Source organism: Symphalangus syndactylus, chromosome 1 (genome assembly GCF_028878055.3).
Source record: "Symphalangus syndactylus isolate Jambi chromosome 1, NHGRI_mSymSyn1-v2.1_pri, whole genome shotgun sequence".
In the NCBI taxonomy this organism is placed as follows: Eukaryota; Metazoa; Chordata; class Mammalia; order Primates; family Hylobatidae; genus Symphalangus; species Symphalangus syndactylus.
The window spans coordinates 68,486,093-68,509,227 of NC_072423.2; the positions used below are offsets into that span (position 1 = coordinate 68,486,093).

Genomic DNA, 23,135 nt, shown 5'->3' on the forward strand with positions numbered 1-23,135 from the left:
ATAAGTGCTTTGGAGAAAAATCAAGCAGGACAAGGAGAGTCGAAGTACAGTGGAGTAATGGAAAGGGTTTGCTGTTTTACAAGGATGGGATGTACTTCACTAATAGTGTTTTGGTCAGAGACCAGAAGGAAGTGAGGGAGGGAGTAATGGTGAAAACTTGGGAAAGAATGTTCTAGGCAGATTTGAGGTCTTAAAAAGCTTTCGGATTTTGTCTCCAGAGGATTTATTTAATGTGGATGCTTTTAAGCTGGAATCATTAGAAGCAAAAAACAGAGCATTGAATGAACAGATTGCAAGATTGGAACAAGAAAGAGAAAAAGAACCGGTTAGTAAACATGTTTACACACTTACTTGAGAGCTCTTTTAGACTTTTTGGTGTCCTTGGATATTAGCTGTCTTTATCAAAATTTTAAAAAATAGATTAACAAATTAAGCTTCTTAAAAGTTAAGTTTTCACATAAAACTCCCAATGAAAACATGTTTGGTATCTGTGGAGCCTTGTTTTCCCTTGTGGTCTATCAGTCTTAGACTAATGGTACTCTGAATATGATGAAAGATTCTTACCTATTTACATAAAACCAAAAGTACTTTTGAACAAAGCCCAGTGTTATATACCTCTAGGGAGCATTACTCACAAGAAGCCCTGAGTTTTGGAGGTAGTACAGAAGGAATGGCTAATAAATGGGTTTATATAGTATATTGTATCCTGAGTTTTCTAAAAGCTAAATATTAATATCCAGATATCTAACTTTATTTTCTGCATTATTAGTGAAGCACTCAAACTGTTGTTGTAAAATACCAGATTTTAAATGTTTGTGCTTTTTCAACTCTAGCAATTTTTTTTTTCTATTTCAAACTGACGGTATAGTCCCCTTTTAGTTCTTTTGACTGCCTCTAAAAATGAAAGGAAAACTCAAATCTACCTCTCTCTAAAATAAATTTAAATAATATTGCTTTACTTTAAAATAAAATATGGAATGGTTATTGGAAAAAATAACTAAAGTTATATTCTTTTCCCTTAAAGAATCGTCTAGAGTCGTTGAGAAAACTGAAGGCTTCCTTACAAGGAGATGTTCAAAAGTATCAGGCATACATGAGCAATTTGGAGTCCCATTCAGCCATTCTTGACCAGAAATTAAATGGTCTCAATGAGGAAATTGCTAGAGTAGGTAAGCAGAGCTAATGCTAAAAGACTGGGATGCGAACCTGTGTGGGATTTGTCACATGTAAAAACAGCTTTGTTATCCACATCTTTTGTTTTTCTGTGGTACATGCCTAGAGCAGGCTACCAAGTTTTCAGCGTGTTTCGTATTTGTTTCCTAAGGCTGCTGTCACAAGTTTGGATGGCTTAAAACAACAGAAATGTATTCTCGCACAGTTCTAGAGGCTGTTCCAGCAGATCTGCATCCCTCCAAGGACTCAGGGAGGATCTATTCCTTGCCTCTTGCAGCTTTTAGTGGCTAGCAGCATTACTGGGCTATGTTCACATCACTCCAATCTCTGCCTCCATCTTCACATTGCCTTCTCCTTTGTGTGTTTGTACTCTACTACCTGTGTGAAATATCTCCCTCTGCCTCTATCTTATAAGGACATTTAAGATGAGATTTAGGGCCCACCTGGATAATAATACAGGGCTATCTCTCCATCTCAAGATACTTAATCGCATCTGCAAAGACCCTTTTCCCAAATAAGGTAATTTCACAGTTGCCAGAGATAGAACTTTATATATTTAGGTGGCCGTTGTTCAACCTACTACTCTTACATGTTTTCAAGCATTTGGCTTTTTGAAGCCAAGAAGGGCCTAACCTAAGAAAACATGCTGCCTGAATATAGAAATATATAAAAATTCTATACAAATATATACTGTATTCCACTTTGTAATTAATAAGCCAGATAAACCAGATTCTTTTGTTTTTTTGAGATGAAGTCTTGCTATTTTGCCCAGGCTGGTCTTGAACTCCTGGGTTCAAATAATCCTCCCACTTCAGCCTCCCACATAGCTGGGACTATAATAGGTGGGCTCCACCATGCTTGGCTCTGATAAGCCAGATTCTTGATCTCTGCCTGCCTCAGTCTGCTATAACTGGCTATCCTCCATCACTACTGCCTAAGCAGCTCAGCAGCTGAAACTGATTGAAAATCAGAATTAAAGCTGCAAGTACTACAGTTCTTGGGGAAAAGAGCAACTAAAGAAAGCTCTTTTATGTCTTGTGTCTTGTAAGCTTACTTTCATAAACACAGCAATCTTAATCATAAAATTCTGTAAAACACTGTGGCACATGCAATTGCTTGATTCTTCTGCAGTGCCTGAAGGAGAGTAAAGAAAGGTATCTACAAGTCACAGAGCCACTGGGCTGTACTTTTAAAAATAAACTTATTGACAACTATACTATTTTCCCAGGACTTCGCCTACTTCTGTTTGTTTCTTTTGGGATTTTGCCAGCTGTGTCTGTCCCATGTGGGAGTTGTATACATGGCCCTTAGGATATTTGATTTAACTCTTAGTCTATGGAGTATTGATTGTCAACTCAAGACTAGTAATTATCAGGGTTATTTGCTGAATCTGTTTATTTTTTTTTTCCAAATAACTGATTTATATATATATAAATATATTGGATTTGCTCTAAACCAACTCTTTAAATATATTAACTACTTTACACTTGGCCCCTAATCAATGTCCTTTGTTTATTCTCCATGATGACAAAGAAGCTTGGACTAAATTATTATTATAACAATTTTTATAATGCAATTAATCAAAACTTTTTTTTTTTTTTTTGAGATGTAGTCTTGCTCTGTCACCCAGGCTGGAGTGCAGTGGTACCATCTCGGCTCACTGCAACCTCCACCTCCCGGGTTCAAATAATTCTCCTGCCTCAGCCTCCTGAGTAGCTGGGATTACAGGTGCACGCCACGATGCCCAGCTACTTTTTTGTATTTTTAGTAGAGATGGAGTTTCACCATGCTGGCCAGGCTGGTCTCAAACTCCTGACCTCATGATCTGCCCATCTTGGCCTCCCAAAGTGCTGGGATTGCAGGTGTGAGCCACAGCACCTGGCCTTTAATCAATACTTTCTAATACTAATACTTTATCTTTCTTGTCGGCATATGATCAAGAGAATTGTCATACATCCTTCTTGTTCTTGTGAGAACTTTTTCTGATAGCTGCAAATTCAGTAGGTGAGAGAGAAATACTTAATCATTTGCCATTCCAGAGTGATTTAGTTTGAGACATTAATTTTATAACTGTTTATCTAAGATGTTTTTATTCTATGAGCGTTTGAACTTTCTTGATTATGTAAAGCCATTCATGGCATGAGTGGATGAGACATATTTAAATTTTATTTTGTTTTGTTTTGTTTTGAGAGACAGAGTGTCACTCTGTTGCCCAAGCTGGAGTAGAGTGGCTCAATCTTGGCTCACTGCAACCCCCACCTCCTGGGTTCAAGCAAGTCTCCTCCCTCAGTTTCCCAAGTAGCTGGGACTACAGGCTTGCACCACCATGCCCAGCTAATTTTCATTTTTTTTAGTAGAGACAGGGTTTCACTATATGTTGGCCAAGCTGCTCTCAAACTCCTGACCTCAGGTGATCCACCCACCTCAGCCTCCCAAAGTGCTGGGGTTACAGGCATGAGCCACCACACCCAGCCATAAATTTTATAGATATTATATGTTGTGGATTTTTTGTGCAGACGTCTGTGATAAATGCATAAAGTTTTACTTTATCTAACCATGAATTTGCTTTAAGCTCACTGTGTTGCAAATAGGTTGTAACAAACCAAGATACCAAAATACCAATCCTCTCCACCCTTAGGATGACTCTCTTGACTCCTTGGTCATCCTCATCCTTTCTTCCCAGTCTGCTATAAAAATGCTATCATATTCTATATAGGCCATGAGTCACAGAAGGCTGGAAAACACTACTGGTAAACAGAGAAAGCAAAAACCTAACCAGTTTGGTATGGTTATCACTGAAAATGTCAGTAAAATATGAATAAACTCTGGGGTGTGTGTGTGTGTGTGTGTGTATCTTTTTTTTTTCCTTTTTTTTTTTTTTTTGAGTCAGAGTCTCACTCTGTCACCCAGCCTGGAGTGCAATGGCACGATCTCAGCTCACTGCACCCTCCGTCTCCTGGGTTCAAGCGATTCTCCTGCCTCAGCCTCCCCAGTAGTTGGGACCACAGATGTGTGCCACCATGCCTGGCTAATTTTGTATTTTTAGTAGAGACAGGGTTTCACCATGTTGGCCAGACTGGTCTCGAAATCCTGACCTCAGGTGATCCACCCGCCTCGGCCATAAGTCTTATCTCATTTTTTCACATAGTATAAATTATATTCTTATGCAGGACTGCATTAAGACCCAGTAGTTCTTAAACAATGTTACCAAATAACCACATATCCCAAAGGCAGACAGTCTTCACAGTGTACTTTTACCTCATTGAAGTTGAAGCTGTTCTTTTACGCTATTTTTCCACTTCAATGTGAAGTAGACTGTTAAGATTTCATTAGGGGTTTAATTATGTGTCCTTTTAAAGAAAAAAATGGTTTCGACAATTCTTCCACAATTCACAGTCCTCAGACAATAACTTTTTTTGTAAATCATATAGTCCAACTATGTTTTGAATAACCAGATGCTCTTTAGTAGATGAAATCTCTCAATGCGACTGTAATAAATAAGCATCTGTATCCTGATTCTTATTTATGGCATCTCATCATATACCAGTATATCCTGGAACCAAAGTAAGATGATTTTCCTATGGATTTCCTACAATCCACTTAATTGTTTTAAAACAATATTTCTATCATTTATAATTTCTGTTCGGATGATAATTCTGACCACCACCTTTTTATGACTGCTTGAAGCTAGTTTATTTTATTTTATTTTATTTTCCCAAGACAGAGTCTCACTCTGTCTCCCAGGCTGGCGTGCAGTGGCACAATCTCGGCTCACAGCAGCCTCCGCCTCCCAGATTCAAGTGATTCACATGCCTCAACCACCCGAGTAGCTGGGATTACAGGCATGCGCCACCATGCCCAGCTAATTTAGTAGAGACAGAGTTTCACCATGTTGGCCAGGCTGGTCTCAAACTCCTGACCTCAGGTGATCCGCCTGCCTCAGGGCTTCCCAAAGCCCTGGATTACAGGCGTGAGCCACCGCACCTGGCCATTGAAGCCAATTTAATCAACTATTACATACTCTTCAAATTTGCTTTTAAGCAGTGACTTTACTAGCAGTAACAAGTGTACTGGCTTTCTTCTGTAAACTGTTGGTAAGCACAAGAAGGCAATCTACCACAACTCCAAGTTCTTCTATCCTCACCAAAGAAGCTACAAGTTCACTTATGCTTCTCTTTCTCCAGAAAGTTAAAGCTACATTCAATGAGCTTTTTCAGAAAAAAATCAACAGTTTTCCTGCTGAACAAAATTTTGGCCATTGTTTCATGGTCCTGAGAAACCTTAGAAAAAAACCCACTATATTTTGATGATGGGTTTTCTGTTTGGGAAGAACCAGAATCATTGGAATTAACCAAATATGTGTGACTCAACTATCATGGCTTAATTTTCCAGGCAGGTAGCCTGCACAAGTCAGTTCATTTTCTTATTTGCCATGGCACAATCCCCACTTCTAGGCAACTGTTGTTTCTGTAACAAGAATTTAGAAACGGATGATTAACTTTCTGAAATAGACTGCCTTATGTGGTTTAATCTGGGCTTTTCACACCTTGTCCAACTGTTCTGTTTATGTAAGCAGCCAACTGTTTTGGAGACTTCTTAACCTTCTTCATGTTTTGTTAGTGAAATTAGAGATCCTTTTTCTAGGAAGGTCAATGGAGTGATCCTCGATATTACAAAAAGTTCCATTTTTTTCACATTGTGAGTTTCAAATGTCATATTCTCTTAAATATTGGCACCTTGTGGTATCATGGAGCCTCAGCCTAGAATGTCCCTTGGCCCCATGCAGAGCCATTCAGATGTGGATGCATGCATGAACCCAGGATTCTTAATAGCAGTCATTATTTATGAAGCCACATTTTTTTCATGTAGTACTTTTTGAAAACCATTGCAAGCTAATAGGGAAATAAGTTTCTTAACATAAAACTTTAATTGTCTTATCTTCCAGAATGTTATAAACAAAGTAAGATTAAAAAGAATTATCCCAAAAAATGAGAATATATATATATGTATGAGACTTGGAAATTTTTATATGTATAAACTATATATAAAAACATATATATAATATATATATACACATATATATATGACTTGGAAATTTAGATATCTTAGCTCTATTACATGATGGCATCTGTTTCTTTGTAAGAATTGAAGATACATTAAAAATTTGTTTTTTTTCCAACACAGAACTAGAATGTGAAACAATAAAACAGGAGAACACTCGACTACAGAATATTATTGACAACCAGAAGTACTCAGTTGCAGACATTGAGCGAATAAATCATGAAAGAAATGAATTGCAGCAGACTATTAATAAATTAACCAAGGACCTGGAAGCTGAACAGCAGAAGTTGTGGAATGAGGAGTTAAAATATGCCAGAGGCAAAGAAGCGGTATGTCATACCATTTCCAGAGTGGCAACTCATCATAGCTGACCTTTCTAACGGTCTGTCCCAATTAAGAAGAAGTCAGTGGGTAGAGTAAATTGGCTTAAGAGGTAAAACATTAGCATTGACATTTTAATGAAACACTCATCCCTTTATGTCAATTCAGCAACATCCCAATTTCTCTCAAATTTAAGATAAGTTATATCTCATAACCCAACGAAAAAGTAAACAAAAAAGTCTCTAAAACTATGAAAATAATGTTCATATGTCCCACTCCTTTTACTCTGTAGAAGAGGAAATGAGTCCTTCATTCACCTATTCACTACTTAAACATTAAGATTGAACATCTGCTGTGTGTCACTTATGCTAGGCATAGAAGAAATAAAGATAAAACACTGGCTTTCCCCTCAAAAACTTCCAACTGAGTTTGCATTTACTCCCATGAAATGAGACCTCTAATAGATGTTTGGTGCACAGGGTACTGAGGAAACATATAGTATACCTAGCCCAAATTTAGTGTACATGGTGTGGAGAGATGGCTGCGAGGTTTTTAGAAGAGAATTTCTTAAAGAGGGAACAACTGAACTGAATTGGGAAGTATAGGGAAGGGTTAGCATGGCACAGGTAGGGGATTTGCCAAAGAATTATGTATAGGAAAGTTCAGAGACAAAACAGTCTGAAGTGTAAGTTTTTCATACAGCTGGAGCTTAATAGCAAGTGGGACAGAGCAAGAGATGAGACTCAAGAGATAAGCATAGACCAGAGGATGAAGACTCTTTTCTTGTTAGGAAGTTTGGACTTTATCCAGAAAGCTCTAAGAAGGCCCTAAAATTTTTAAACAAGTGTGGTTTCATCTCAGAAAGATCTTATTTCTGATAAGGTGAAAATCTGTGGCAGCAATCTAATAAGAAATTACTATCATTCTCTAAAAGATAGTAAGGATTCGGTCCGGGTGCAGTGGCACACGCCTGTAATCCCAGCACTTTGGGAGGCCAAGGCAGGTGGATCATCAGAAGTATGACTTTGAGACCAGCCTGGCCAACATGGCGAAACCCCGTCTTTACTGAAAATACAAAAAGAAGCCAGGTGTGGTGGCATGTGCCTGTAATCCCAGCTACTTGGGAGGCTGAGGCAGGAGAATCGCTTGAACCCAGAGGCGGAAGTTGCAGTGAGCCAAGATCGCACTATTGCACTCCAGCCTGGGCAAAAATAGCAAAACTCTGTCTAAAAAAAATAAATAAATAAAGTTAAAGATAGTAAGGATTCAAAGAAGTAGGTAGATTCTGACAACTTAGAGGTAGAGTGAATGAGACTTGATGAAAGCGGGAGGAAGTGGTTGCCTTGTCTGGCTTGGGTAATTGGGCAGGTGCCACTCACTCAGGGAGAGAAGAGAAGGAAGAAGTTGTGAGACAGGAATGGGGATGGATGTGTTACATCCACGTCCAAGTGAAAATAGGGAATAGGCTGTTATATATATGGGTCTGGACCTCGGCATGAGACAAGCCAATTATTCAACTTAATTTCAATGTTATGGGTAATACATTACCAATTTAGCCAACATTTAATGTATAAGTAATAAGCCCAAAATTTAATGTATAAGTAATATTGCTTTTGAGATCTAATGCATTTTTGGAAATTGCAAATTGATTAAGCAAGTTCCAATGTGTGCTCTTACCATTGCATTCCTTCACTCAAATTGATTTTTATGGATGGGTAATAACAATGAGAAACGAAGTATGCATTTAATGGAGGAAGCAGATTAAAAACAAGTTGCCTAGACTCTGCAAATTCATTTATTCAATCAAATATTAAGTATCTACTATATGCCAAGCACTGTTCTAGGTGCTGAAGATAGAGCTGTTTTCATGGAACTTATATTCAGGAAGTGGAGATGAACAAATATATGTCAGGTAGTGATGATGGCTATGAAGAAAAATAAAACAAAATAAGCATTTAGAAGAATTAGGGGGCTATATTAAGGGAAAGCCTTTCTGATGACCTTATTTGAACAGAGCCCTGAAGGAAGAAGGAAGGAGAGCAGGAAATGTGAAATATATTACTAAAATATTTTTATCAATACAGTTAAAATAACATTTTCAGACATAAATGATTACATTCTACTTATTTTGGATACATGAAATGTTTTAATTTGTACATTGACAAAACTAAGGTTGGTTTGTTTTACATATTTCATAATTTCTTTATCTGGCACTTCAAAAAGTAAATTTTAGTTAATACCTAAATATGGATTCTTATTCCAAGCTGTCAGATAAATGGAAGATAGTAGTACATTACACACCAATTGATAGTCTTAATTATTCTGTAAATTTAAGTGTTACTAAAACCTTATCTTCTTTGTATATTTTAAAACTGCTACTCTTACTGCTAAAGATTACTGAATTAGTAAACTACAAAAAATGGTGTGATATGTTTTGTATAAAATTGCAGAAATGCCAATTGAAAAAAACATGGAATGGGGCTGCTTTAACATTTCTTTTTTTGTTCTCTTCTTACAGATTGAAACACAATTAGCAGAGTATCACAAATTGGCTAGAAAATTAAAACTTATTCCTAAAGGTGCTGAGAGTTCCAAAGGTTATGACTTTGAAATTAAGTTTAATCCCGAGGCTGGTGCCAACTGCCTTGTCAAATACAGGGCTCAAGTTTATGTAAGTAATCATGACTACTTTTAAGATTTTTTAATTCTATGATTGGTATCTCTAAGAGTTTGAACTTTGGCATGTTCATAACCCAGTACTAAACAAAGGAATAAAACACTGAAACTGTATCTTCTTTCTTCTTGGTCATAGAAATCTTCAACTATCCAGTAAAAAAAATGATTACATATAAAATAGATGCCAGTACTATAAAAACAAAGAGGGCCTAACCCTTATTGTCAAGTTGCTAATGATCCCCCCAGAGGAGAAAGACATAAATAAATGCTATATATGTGCTTAATTAGAAGTCTTTATAAGTTACAGTGAAAAGATCAGTTCTTCCCATGTAGCAAAAAAGACTCTGGAGATGGTAACCGTGGAATGAAATCTTGAAAGATGAGGCATTTATAGGAAGGGTCTGTAGAAAGAATTCCAGGCACAAGGGCACACATGAAGGCATAAAATGTGTTAAGAGTACTAAGAACACTGGTAATCAACAAGGAGAAATTGGTGCCTAATTTTAAAATATGGCCAAGGAATTAATTTTGGGAAGAAAATTTTTAAATAGCTCTATTGTAACTTGTCAGTTATTTATAGATTTTAGTATTTGAGTTGCCCCTAAAAATGCCAGTTTTCAAAATACTTCAGTTTTGAATAGAAGAATGTTTATTAAAGTCAAAAGCTATACATTTTTCCCTTGAGAATTATTCATTTAACAAGTATTTATTGAGTGCGTAGTATGTTCCAGACCAGCTGCGTGTTGGAGATAAAATATCAAGAAACATACATCCCTACTTTACCAGAGATAACAGTTTGTGAGTGGACAGACATTGATTAAATCAAGCTATAGTCATTTTCAATAGAAAAGATACATCCAGTAAACATTTAGTCTATTACTAATCTATCTATAGATAGGCAGGCAGAGTTTGCTCACCACTGTTTTGAGTAGTTTGACATGGCTGATGCAAGAAAATAATTACATGAATCACATTCTTGTAGAAAAGATTACACAATGCAAAAAGAATGAATATGCTCAAGGAGAAATTTTGCTTTCATCTCTAGAAATAGTTTTACATAATAATAGAACAATAAAATAGAATCAATAAGGTACAAAGCCAAGTGTTATAAGTAGTACTTGGTGAAAAGTTCTTTAAGAGATTTGAGAGGCCGGGCACGGTGGCTCAGGCCTGTAATCCCAGCACTTTGGGAGGCCTAAGTGGGCAGATCACGAGGTCAGGAGTTCAAGAGCAGCCTGGCCAATATGGTGAAACCCCATCTCTACTAAAAATACAAAAACTAGCCGGGTGTGGTGGTGCACACCTGTAGTCCCAGCTACTCGGGAGGCTGAGGCAGAGGAATCGCTTGAACCCAGAGGCAGAGGTTGCAGTGAGCCAGGATCACGCCACTGCACTCCAGCCTGGGCAACAGAGTGAGATTCCATCTCAAAAAAAAAAAAACAGAGAGAAAGAGAGATTAAAGAGGCCACTGCATCTTTTGCAAGGAGCAGGCCAAAATTAAAACCCAGCAATAACTTCAAAAGACCTACTTAAAACATAATGGCATATGGGATTTTCTTTCAGCGTAATAAAATGTTTTGGAACTAGAGGTGATGGTTACTGTATTAAATGCCCCTGAATTACACACTATAATTTTATGTTAAACTTTATGTTTATTTTATGTTGTATGTTTAATTTTATGTTAATGTCATTTTAACCTAAGTATTTCAGTTTAACCATTTTAAAGTGTGAATTTCACCTCAGTTTAGAAAAATGACAAGCAATGAAGTGCTGTGTTAAAGTCAGTAGAACAGAATAAACATAAGAAATACAAGCAGAGAATCCTAAGACTACACAGTTGAAAAGGATTAAGAGAAATTGATACTTCTGGATAACATAGCATAAAAATACAACCTACATGTAAATTGTTTTCAAAAAAAATACTACAGTAAACTAAGTGTACTTGTAAAGTGTTTAAATAATAGCAATAAATTTCCAGGATAGATGAGCAAATCTTGAATTTTGCAAGTATTCAAAACCAAAAGCAGGTTATAGTCTACACTTACAGAAATTTGATTAAAAACTAGTTTTGTTTCTGTTTGACAGTATATTAGATTTAAAATGTTATAACTTCACTTTTTCTCCAAAAGTGATTCCTCCTATCACAGTGTGTAGATGCTTCAGAAGGGATATTTTGTAATGAAATGTTATATGTCACCCACATTCCTGTGTATTTTATAGGTACCTCTTAAGGAACTCCTGAATGAAACTGAAGAAGAAATTAATAAAGCTCTAAATAAAAAAATGGGTTTGGAGGATACTTTAGAACAAGTAAGTAATAAAACATAAAAAGTCATATAGGCCGGGCGCGGTGGCTCACGCCTGTAATCCCAGCACTTTGGGAGGCTGAGGCGGGTGGATCACGAGGTCAGGAGATCGAGACCATCCTGGCTAACATGGTGAAACCCCGTCTCCACTAAAAATGCAAAAAATTAGCCGGGTGTGGTGGTGGGCACCTGTAGTCCCAGCTACTTGGGAGGCTGAGGCAGGAGAATGGCTTGAACCCAGGAGGCGGAGCTTGCAGTGAGCCGAGATTGCGCCACTGCACTCCAGCCTGGGCAACAGAGCAAGCCTCTGTCTCAAAAAAAAAAAAAAAGTCATATAAAGCAAAAGTTAGATTTTAAAACCTAAAATTAAATGTTAGTTGTGGTTTCTGATTGCTAAGGAATTAATTTTTTAATAAAACTATGAAAAAATGAGAATTGGGTATACCCTCGACAGAGATATTTGAAGTAACTTATTAAGACATTTAAACATCCTAGCCTTCACATATCACATATGATGAAGCAAGATGAAACTAAGTAAATTTTCCTTTTTTTAATAGAGAAGTGCCTCTAACTTGAGATAATTTAATATTTTTATACTAAAAGAGGTTTCAGGTGGCTACCTTGAAAGTAGGCAAGTATCATTATGGCTATAGCTGTTAGAGGCTAATTAGCTGTGATAGATCAAGAGGTTTCTTTTTACCAAGTTTTTGCATTCTGGATCATGGAATTTCAGGAGAACTCAAATTCCTTTTGCAGTCTATTTCCAAAAGTGAATTTCAGGTAGTCTGTGCTTCTGAGATCCTTAATATCACCTATATCCCTGAAAAGGAAAATTCTATTATTGTATTTAGTAACCTTTAAAGTAAGCATTGTTAGTTAAGAAAAGTTAAGCTACTTCTCAAATGCACACACAAAGGATTTAATTTATAGGCTACCAAGCAGTTAAAGGAAACCACTTGTTAATTCAGCTCTTCAGGAACTACCGTGATCTGGCTAATAGATTTCAAGATATAAAATGAAATTTTATGTTTTCTCAGAAGAGAAGCTTGTTTATTTTTTCTCATCTGGAAACAAAACCTGTGACATTTCACAAATAATTATGCTAGTAACCCACAGAAAGACATTTTTCAAATATTAATAAATTCTATCAAGACTTACTTTGTATTAGAATTTTTGCATTCTCAGAAAAATAGAAAAATTTGTAACATTAGGTAAGTGAAGAGTTTCATCACATCATACTATTATTACTGTAATTTGAGATTTCTAAAATATCTATGGAGAAAAGATGAAGAATTTGGACTGCTCCCTGGGAATGATGATTATTTGCAGTGAAGTCTTCCTTTAGCCTGCTTCATTTTGATTTCTGTTTTTTGTTGGAATGGGTACTAAAACCTGGAGATTCTCGAAAGGTATGAATTCCAAACAACAGGAACTTCATGTCTAAAACCTTTCAGACTGACTTGAACTTTTTAAAGGCTATAGATGGGGGAAAGTTATAAAATGCCTACTATAGACTAGGCCCCATGTTAGTGTCCTAAAGATAAATACATCCTTCAGGCACTCCCATATAGAGAAAAAGGCTGACATAGGTACAGTTATGCTCATCAGATTTTTAAGTTTACAAAACCCTTTGGGCTACAGGAAAACATGGCTTAGAGGGAATGCAATTGAAAATGTTAGGTGACTTAAACCAATGTATAGTAGAACTAGAGGGAAGGAAACAGGTTTAGGAAATGTTAAGGAGGTAGAACCCAAGGATTTCATGGCTGAATGTGCAAGCTTGAGGAGAAGAAGTATCAACATGACTTCCATATTTTTGATGTGGGCAACTGAGTGGATCATAGTGCTATTAACCTAGAGGAGGAAAACTGAGAGCAGGGTATGGTGGGGACAGTGTTGGAGATGCTGAGCTTGCTGTCTGTGGGATATCCAGGAGGAAGCAGAAGCTATAGATTCAGAATGTAAGAAGGAGATCAGGGCTGAAAATACAGATTTGAGGGTCATTAGAGCATATGTAATGATTGAAGCCATATATGTGGATGAATGTGGAGGGGAAAGTGGCAGAGGACTAAATCCTAAAGAGTAGGGCCTGGCAAAGGAAGGAGATTCTGGGGAAAACTCTTAGAAAAAGTGGACAAAATTGGTTGGAGAACAACAGAAGAGAATATGCTTATATATATATGTAATATATATAAGCCAAAGTAGGGAAAACTTTTCTTTCTTTTTTTCTCACTCTGTCACCCAGGCTGGAGTGCAGTGGCGCGATCTTGGCTCACTGCAAGCTCCACCTCCAGGGTTCACGACATTCTCCTGCCTCAGCCTCCCGAGTAGCTGGGACTACAGGCACCCGCCACCACTCCCGGCTAATTTTTTGTATTTTTTAGTAGAGATGGGGCTTCACCGTGTTAGCCAGGATGGTCTCGATCTCCTGACCTCGTGATCCGTCCACCTCAGCCTCCCAGAGTGCTGGGATTACAGGCGTGAGCCACTGCGCCCAGCCAGGAAAACTTTTCAAGAAGGGAGAGATCAGTAATATCATACAGAGACTAACAACTAAAATTGTTTTCCCTATTGGACAAATAGTTTAACTAAGTTAAAATGGGATGGGGTAAAATGCAACTGGAAATAATAAAGGTTATACAGAAATTAATAAATTAGAGTAACGAAACATTTAACCTGAAAAGTATCTTAAAATAATTGCCAAAATCATTTAAGAAAAAGCAGGAAAATAGAAAATGAGAAATAGTTTATAGAGATGGTGGAAATGTATTTGAATTATGAAGTAATATAGTATAAACAGAAATTTATGTTTAAAATTTTTTGATGAAATGGATTATAACCTGAATAATAGAAATCCCAAAAAAGTCAAAGTATGTAAGTAACCAGAAATCAAAGTAAAAAAAAGAATTTGCTCTTCAAAAGACTCCAATAACGGATAATTTCACAGGTCACTGTTTTCAAATACTGAAGACTGGATGATTTCTGTGACATGTAAATTATCATAGAGCATAAAGAGACCTAATTCATTTATAAGGCTAATGTGGGCCTCATACCACAACATGACAAAGATATCACAAAAAGAAGAAATTAAGCTAATCACACTTATGAATATGAATGTAAATAAAGGTTAAAGTTAAATATTTGAAACTGAAATTTATGCAGCAAATATTTTTTGAGTGCTTATGTGCATAGTACCGTAATAGATGGTGATACTAGTACAGTGCAGCATCTGCCTTTGTGAACTTCATTTTAAGTGGGAATATGGGCATGAAAACAATTTCTTCTATTATAGCTTTTTGTAATGTGAATACAGTGCACTATGGATTCTCATAATACACTTAAGTACGGGCTCCTTCTGAGAGAAGTGATAGCTGGGCTGAGTTGTGAATAACAAGTAGGAGTTGGCCAATGGATACACAGAAGGATGCTCGTGTTCATCCACATGCATGCACACACACATACAGCTTGAGGACCAGAGACCAAGGAGTACAGCATGGACCGGGCATGGTGGCTCATGCCTATAATCCTAGCACTTTGAGAGGCCAAGGCGGGTGGATTGCTTGAGCTCAGGAGTTCAAGACCAGCCGGGCAACATGGCAAAACCCAGCCGCTACCAAAAATACAAAAATTAGCTGGGTGTAGTGGCGTGCACCTGCAGTCCCAGCTACTCCGGAGGCTGAGGTGGGAGGATTGCTTGAACCCTGGAGGTGGAGGCTGCAGTGAGCTGAGATTGTGCCACTGCACTCCAGCCTAGGTGACGAAGTGAGACCCTTTCTCCAAAAAGAAAAAACAAAGAGCACAGCATATGAATAAATTACCATGAGTGTGAGATAAGGGAGAAGCCTGGAGAGACAAGAACCTAATTATGAAGCGGCTTGCTTACTGGTTGAATTTTTTGTATCCTTTAGGCAGTGGAGATCAATGAAGATTTATAAGTAAGGAAATAATAATTATTGTTATTTTAGTAATTTCACACTATTGGCCTTTTGAAGAATAGATTAGACGTGCGTGAGACTAGGCCATGCAATTAAGAGACCTATCAATATCTTATACAGTGAATAGTAAATGGTAGGGACCCAAAGCAAGGCTATTACAGTGAAGACGGAGAAAGGAGATTTAAAGATAGAAACAACAGTTTGGTTGTCCATTTGTGTGTGAAGGCCAAGAAAGAAATCAAGAACGCCCAGGTGTCTTATCTTTGGCAGATGGGTATGTGGTGATGTTCTTTACCTTGATAGAGAATATAAAAGAGAAGGGTATAGAAGAGAGAATTGTAGGTTGGGATATGCTGAGTTTCAGGTCTCTGGGGCATCAAAGTGGAGAATGTTCAGTAGGCAATTGGAGTCGGGCTATATGTATGTGTTTGTGTGTGTGTGTGTGTGTATGTGTGTATATATACGTATATATACACATATGTGTATGTGTGTGTATATGTATATATATATATACACAATGTGTGTGTATATGTGTGTGTGTGTATGTATATGTGTATATATATACACAATGGAAATGTGTACTTTGGGAATCAGAAAAAAATGTTTAAGTAATTAATGCAGCTTTAGTAATGCTAACATGGAAAGTGGAAGCTGCTCAGAGATCAGTAAACATGCTTTTGACCAACTACGAGGATCCGTGGAAGTTCTGGTTACTTGAGTAACTGTTGTTGTTATTACAGGTGAATTTAAAACAACTTGTTTAACTTGTTAGTTACTGCAGATATAACATACCTTCAGAAAAAGTTCTTGGTGTTAGATCTGGTTTTGAGTTCTGGGCATATGCTAGTTGTATATGTCACTACCCTGTGTTTTGTAGCAAATAACAATAGCTTCACTAAATTTGAACCCCTAAATTTTTTTTTAATTTCATATGTGTGTAGAATTATCCTTTTAACAAAAGTCAGCTATTTATACATTTCACTATGTTTCCTGCAGGAAACAGTTTCCTCTTGGTATAGCTGAATAACATTCTCTATTAATTGCTGACATCAACTGGTATCAGCACTTGCCAACAGGAAATGAACTTGAAAAACACTTTTTTCTTTCAGTTTTGGTTTCAACTGATCTTAAAGTTGAAGCTTTAACAAGATTAAATGTGGTTACCTTATTACTTTTTGAAGGAATGCATGACTATAACTAATAGCAAACATCCAATAAAATTAATATAAACAATTCTTTTTTAACATTTTAGAAAATGAACATACAAATGAAAAGCTAAATAGCTGTAGTAGATATAGTCTAAATAAAGCTAGATTTCAAATCCAGAGGCAAAAATTATTTATATGTGAATAAATTAATATAACAATATTAATAACATATAATATATATGAGAGCTTAAAAAGCACTCCCACAACAACTAGTGGAAAAACAGATATTAACATCGTTAACTTTGAGGTTTCTTTAAAATTAATTTCTCTTTGGAGAATAATAAAGTTTTTGGACAGATGATAAGTGAGAGTCCAAAAGGACTAGAAGAAATAACATTGTTCAGTTAGTTGATAGATACTATAAAAACTCTGTAACTTGTTAAAATATCTTTGATGTATAGTTATGATTTCTCAACCAAAGTTTTATTTCCCCAGTTGAATGCAATGATAACAGAAAGCAAGAGAAGTGTGAGAACTCTGAAAGAAGAAGTTCAAAAGCTGGATGATCTTTACCAACAAAAAATTAAGGTAAGAACTTTGCCACAATTTGCGTAGGTTATCGAAAGCTATGTCATGATTGCTTGATGAGTCACATATTCTGACATCAAAACCAAAATCTTTAAGCTATATACATCCTATAATTTGTATCTTGGGTTAGTTTTCTCTGCCAAAGTTTATCATAAGGAGTTATTTTATTTTGTTCTTTAAAGGACATTTTTCTGGATTAGGGCTATTTTACCATAGAAAAGGAACATTTGCGGCCGGGCGCGGTGGCTCACGCCTGTAATCCCAGCACTTTGGGAGGCCGAGGCGGGCGGATCACAAGGTCAGGAGATCGAGACCATCCTGGCTAACACAGTGAAACCCTGTCTCTACTAAAAATACAAAAAATTAGCCAGGCGAGGTGGCGGGCGCCTGTAGTCCCAGCTACTCGGGAAGCTGAGGCAGGAGAATGGAGTGAACCCCGGGGGGGCGGAGCCTGCAGTGAGCCGAGATCGCGCCATTGCACTCCAGCCTGGGCGACAGCGAGACTCTGTCTCAAAATAAATAAATAAATAAATAAATAAATAAATAAATAAATAAATAAATGGAACATTTGCTGTTCCTTTATCTGATATTTTATACTTGCATAGGTGTCTCAGTATCCTTGCAAAACTAAACAGAATCTCTCCTACCTTTTTGTAGAGATTTAGTGTTATGTACTGCTAAAACCTGAACCCCAATAAGGTCTTTTGAATATGTAGTTGCCCGCCAAGAGTCATTGTAAACTTACTATCCTGATCAAATTCCAAAGACTGTTTACATGCAATCTAGAAGGTGGGTAAAATAAAAAGACTGATTCTTCAACATTCTACTGTCTGACCAGCATTTTACTTAAAGTATTCAGATGACTCTATTCATTACCACTTACACAATTCATGTGAAAATTTTAACTATGCCAATATTTTTTACTTATGTCAACAAAGTATTAGGAATTGAAAATTTTCTCTTGGCTTATGTTATATTTAGGACCTATTTGTTTTCTTAAACAGTGTGAAATGTTTAGAAAATACACCACATAATATGATCTAAATGTGAAATATAAGACATTGGTAATCATTTTTCTTTTTTCACACATCCTCCATGACAATGCTTGAGTTTACTCTCTGACGCACTTAAATGAAAGGTTTTATGATACTTAATCTTCACAAACCTTAGAAATGATTAATTTGGGCTACTTTGCCTGTGCATAGTTAATACATCTGTGAAATAAGGACCTAGATAAGGCCTCCTTGAAGCTCATGGGAAAAAATCTTAATTAAAATATTATAAAATTTCCTGTTGTTCAGACTGGAAAATACTGCTGAATGAATCCTATGCAAGCTTTTTGAAAAGGTCACATTTGGTAAATACTTCCAACTCACCAAAAAACTAAAAAACTTCACTTAATAAATTCTAGCTAGTTGACCTTGGCACCCTGAAAACTGAACCAATTTTATTTAGTTTCTGCATCTTTGAGAATAAAATGACTTTTTAATTTTTTTAAAGGAAAAAGTATTTTTTGTTCATAATATAAATGCTCATTACAAACAATAGAGACTTAAGAGAGAAATGTATAAAATGGAAACTGAAATGTACCTTATAATCTACCATAATCCCATCACTAGAAACAACGGTTAAAGTTTAGGGAGTGTCTTCCAGATATACAAACATATATTTTTTTAATGGTACCAAATTATACATAGTTTTTCATAATCTGTCTTTCTCAAGAAAAGATATCATGGATATCTTTTCATACAAATGTAGAGAGAGCAATCCTTCTGTTGTGTTTTTATTTTACATATATACATAAGTATATATATATAACTTATTTAGCTAGCCCCTGATTAATTTTTTCCTAAATTTTCAACTGACAAATAATGTTGCTGTGAATATCTTTGTATATCTTTATGTATTTTTCCATTCCTTCCCTTTGATAAATTTCTGAAGCAGAACCATTGAGTTAAAAGTTATATATATTTTAAATTTTAATAAATATTTTCAAATTTAAAAATAATAAAATCACTTTTTTTTTTTTTTTTTTTGAGACAGGGTCTTGCTCTGTCACCCAGGCTGGAATGCCATAGCACAGTCTCAGCTCACTGCAACCTCCACCTCCTGGGTTCAAGCGATTCTCACGTCTCAGCCTCAGAAGTAACTGGGATTACAGGCACATGCCACCAAGCCCAACTAATTTTTGTATTTTTAATAGAGATGGGGTTTCACCCTGCTGGCCAGGCTGGTCTCAAACCCTTGACCTCAAGTGATCCACCCACCTCGACCTCCCAAAGTGCTGGGATGACAGGCATGAGCCACCATGCCCAGCCACATTTGTTTTTATAATACAGAATTCCCAAAGGAGCACTTTAAAGTCTCTTGCATGTAAAACAGTAAGCATCTTGAGAATACAAATGATGCAACCTGATTTTATTTAAGTGCTTTTTATAATTGTTTTAAATCCACCTAAAGTATACAGAATGTGAATATCAAGAAACCCATAACCATGACTTTATCCTGATAGGAAGCAGAGGAAGAGGATGAAAAATGTGCCAGTGAGCTTGAGTCCTTGGAGAAACACAAGCACCTGCTAGAAAGTACTGTTAACCAGGGGCTCAGTGAAGCTATGAATGAATTAGATGCTGTTCAGCGGGAGTAAGTTTATCTCACCAAGATTTATACGTTTATTTTCAGATTATTAATTTAACAATTCCATAAAATTAGATGTATTTTTATTTGCTTTAATTTATAGTATACAGCTATTTAGGATGGAAAGAATGGTATATAGAACTTAAGTACAACTGCTTATAACTCGAGAACTTTCCCTATCAACAGATACATTCTGTTAGCATTACAGTTACTGTCTACCAAGAAATCATTAGTCTTTAGATCTAGTTAATACATGGCTTTTAATCCCTGAAAACAACATAAAAAATTTTAAATCAATTCAAATAAATTTGGCTATTTGTTAGTGAATTTTAATAAAATTCCACTAAGCTTTAATGAACTCCACTGAGCTCATGTTTTTATTTCCTAGAAATTATGTATATTATATAGTAAAATGTAATTATACTATAAATTATAGTCAGTCTACTATAACACAACATATGCCTTCTAAATAGTTACCATGCTGTGCAAAATCATGCCATAAAAATCACAGGACCTATGGGAAAACTGATATTGAGGCACAGCACTAACAAATTTCATCAGTAGTTAGGCTCAGTGGCACACACCTGTAGTCCCAGCTACTCACCAGGCCGAGACAGGAGAATCACTTGAGAAGTTCAAGAAGTTCAAGGCCATCCTGGGCAACATAGCAAGACTCCATCTCTTAAAAAATTAAAAACTCCATCAGTGACACATATAAACAAAAGATAAGAATCAAACAAAAATGTTAGCACAATGATACACATACTTAATGGCTAAGAAACACATAATGCTACAATAAATATGGGACCCTTCATATTAAAAAGACCTCTAGTTTGATTTGAGAAATGGGCATTCAGAAGGCTGCAGACTGTGAGTTACTGTAAAGAGGTAGAAAGTGGGTTACCTGAAGTGGGATGGAAATTGCACCATCAGTACTGCATGCATGTGGCTCATTACATATGCAGTGCACTGAGTAGCTGGTGTACATTTGATGTGTGTGCTTACATGTGTATATTCTTTTGCATCTGGATTCAGCTGGGTGCAGTTTTCTGCATTCACCAAGTATTTCTCAGGAAAGAAATTGGCATAAGCAAACACGAAATTTGCCAGATTGCACTCATATTTCCAAACAAACAGAACTGCCTATATATTTTGTTATATTTCTTAGAAGTACTTTATAATCAAATTATACATTGTCAGGATCTCCTCCTTCTCAGTTTCCCTTACAATTTTTAAAACTTACATAGGAAAAATGTTAGCCACACTATATAATAGCATCCTTTCTTTAAATAATATTCTGTCTCTGTGTATATAATGCTCTTGTGCAACTTATATAAAATCAATATACTGAACACTTAATCCATAGGCTCCGTGTACATTTATGTAAAATATGCATTTTTTAAGTCTTAAGTTGCCCTCAAATAACTGAAAAATTTCCTACTTTGAGATTGCAAGTACAAGTCTTGTGAAAGTCATTTCTCTTCACTTCTTTGTTTGTAGGCCAAGGGGAGAAAACTCAGTTTAGGTTTATTTGGCCTGCAATTTTATTGGTTTTAATTTGAATTTGAATTCCTATAAGTAAGACTTCTACTCCACCATTTGCAAATTTTTGTCTTGCCCAGAAAGCATTTGAGTTTACAATCCCTTTGGAGACTCAGTTATAACCCTTCGCTCCAAAGCTTTATATGTTAAAACATGAAGTTTTGGTGCTCTTTTGTTGTGTTGCTTGCAAAGGATCTTTGAAAATGTTTATATTTCTCTTTTAATGATTGATAGTGGGACTGGTACAAATTATACATATAGTATGCAGCACATAAAATCAATCACAGTTTGGTTTTATTGAATGTGGAAATGGGAAGTGAGCTAACTGGAACTGATGTATTAATTTTTTTCCTGGACAACTTACACGAGAGTTTTTGTTCTACAGATACCAGCTAGTTGTGCAAACCACGACTGAAGAAAGACGAAAAGTGGGAAATAACTTGCAACGTCTGTTAGAGATGGTTGCTACACATGTTGGGTCTGTAGAGGTAAGTATGTGATGGTCTTTCCTACGTTCTAAGAAAGGTTTTTAAAACTTTGATATATTTCTGCTTTCTTCCATAGAAATTAAATGATGAATTTTATTTCTATTTAAAGTATGATCTAGCAAAAATTTATCAGAAGAATCTTGTCTAGTGGTGTGGCAATGTGATGCAGGGGAACACTTGTGCTTTTTTTTTTGTTTTTGAGATGGAATTTCACTCTCGTCAGCCAGGCTGGGGTCCAATGGCATGGTCTCAACTCACTGCAACCTCCACTTCCCGGGTTCAAGTGATTCTCCTGTCTCAGCCTCCCAAGTAGCTGGGATTACAGGAGCCCGCCACCACGCCCAGCTAATTTTTGTATTTTTAGTAGAGACGGGGTTTCGCCTTGTTGGCCAGGCTGGCCTCAAACTCCTGACCTCAGGTGATTCACCCGCCTCGGCCTCCCAAAGTGCTGGGATTACAGGCGTGAGCCACTGCACCCAGCCCACTTGTGCATTTTATAAAGTAATCTATTGTATTTGCATAAACAACATATGATGTTATGTATTACATCAACAGTGTATAATGATGCTATGCCAGGCCATGTTCTACATACTGAAAACATATTAGTACATTTGCATTCGTACATTTAGGATTTCATTAAGCTTAAGGTGAAAGGGCCTATCTTATGATGATCATTATTCCTTTCTGTGATTTCATATAAGCACAAAGTAAAGTATTTCAGAAGTATGAGGTTTATTCACCTTATCCCCACTCTTCACGCAGCTAAAGTTCACCAATAAAACTATCCCTCCAACCTGCTGCACAGAGCCCCAGAAGCTAAGATAAATCGCTGAACTATAAAATTCTTGGTTAATTTATTAGGTGATAATATATTTCCAGTTCAGTATGGTTTAAGAAAAAAATTCACTTTATCATATTAATAGACTTCCATTTATTGAAAACATGAGCATGTGATACCCTACTACCCATCCTCTCCCCTGAAAGACATTGAACTGCTGCTTTCTTGGTGCCAATGGTCTTCACTTTTTAGTGTGAAGAACTAAGAAAAGCATCCTAGCTACTATGTCAGAAAACATGGGTTCTACCCACTTTCTAATTCAAGCACTTAGTGGTTCTATAACCTTGCCTGATCCTTTTCAACCAGTGTTATTCATCTGAACCATAGGACAAAAAATTATCTGAGTGATATGTTCTCATTTTCCCAAGCATAGTATACAATAATTCTATTCTAGATGCGTAAAAGTTTATTCATAGCATACA

General features: G+C 36.4%; 1 protein-coding gene and 1 pseudogene across 1 annotated transcript in view; one reads left to right on the forward strand and one right to left on the reverse strand.

The window, feature by feature from the left end:
- Nucleotides 1-23,135, forward strand: part of NDC80 (NDC80 kinetochore complex component) — a 46,814-nt gene that overhangs the window by 19,095 nt on the left and 4,584 nt on the right. Inside the window, exons 9-16 of the mRNA XM_055237008.2 lie at nucleotides 219-325; nucleotides 1,025-1,169; nucleotides 6,358-6,563; nucleotides 9,074-9,226; nucleotides 11,452-11,541; nucleotides 17,116-17,208; nucleotides 19,721-19,851; nucleotides 21,773-21,875. Of these exons, the coding sequence (XP_055092983.2) occupies nucleotides 219-325; nucleotides 1,025-1,169; nucleotides 6,358-6,563; nucleotides 9,074-9,226; nucleotides 11,452-11,541; nucleotides 17,116-17,208; nucleotides 19,721-19,851; nucleotides 21,773-21,875 (1,028 nt within the window). The remainder of the gene's footprint in view (nucleotides 1-218; nucleotides 326-1,024; nucleotides 1,170-6,357; nucleotides 6,564-9,073; nucleotides 9,227-11,451; nucleotides 11,542-17,115; nucleotides 17,209-19,720; nucleotides 19,852-21,772; nucleotides 21,876-23,135) is intronic.
- Nucleotides 5,157-5,889, reverse strand: LOC129491233 (KATNB1-like protein 1; annotated as a pseudogene).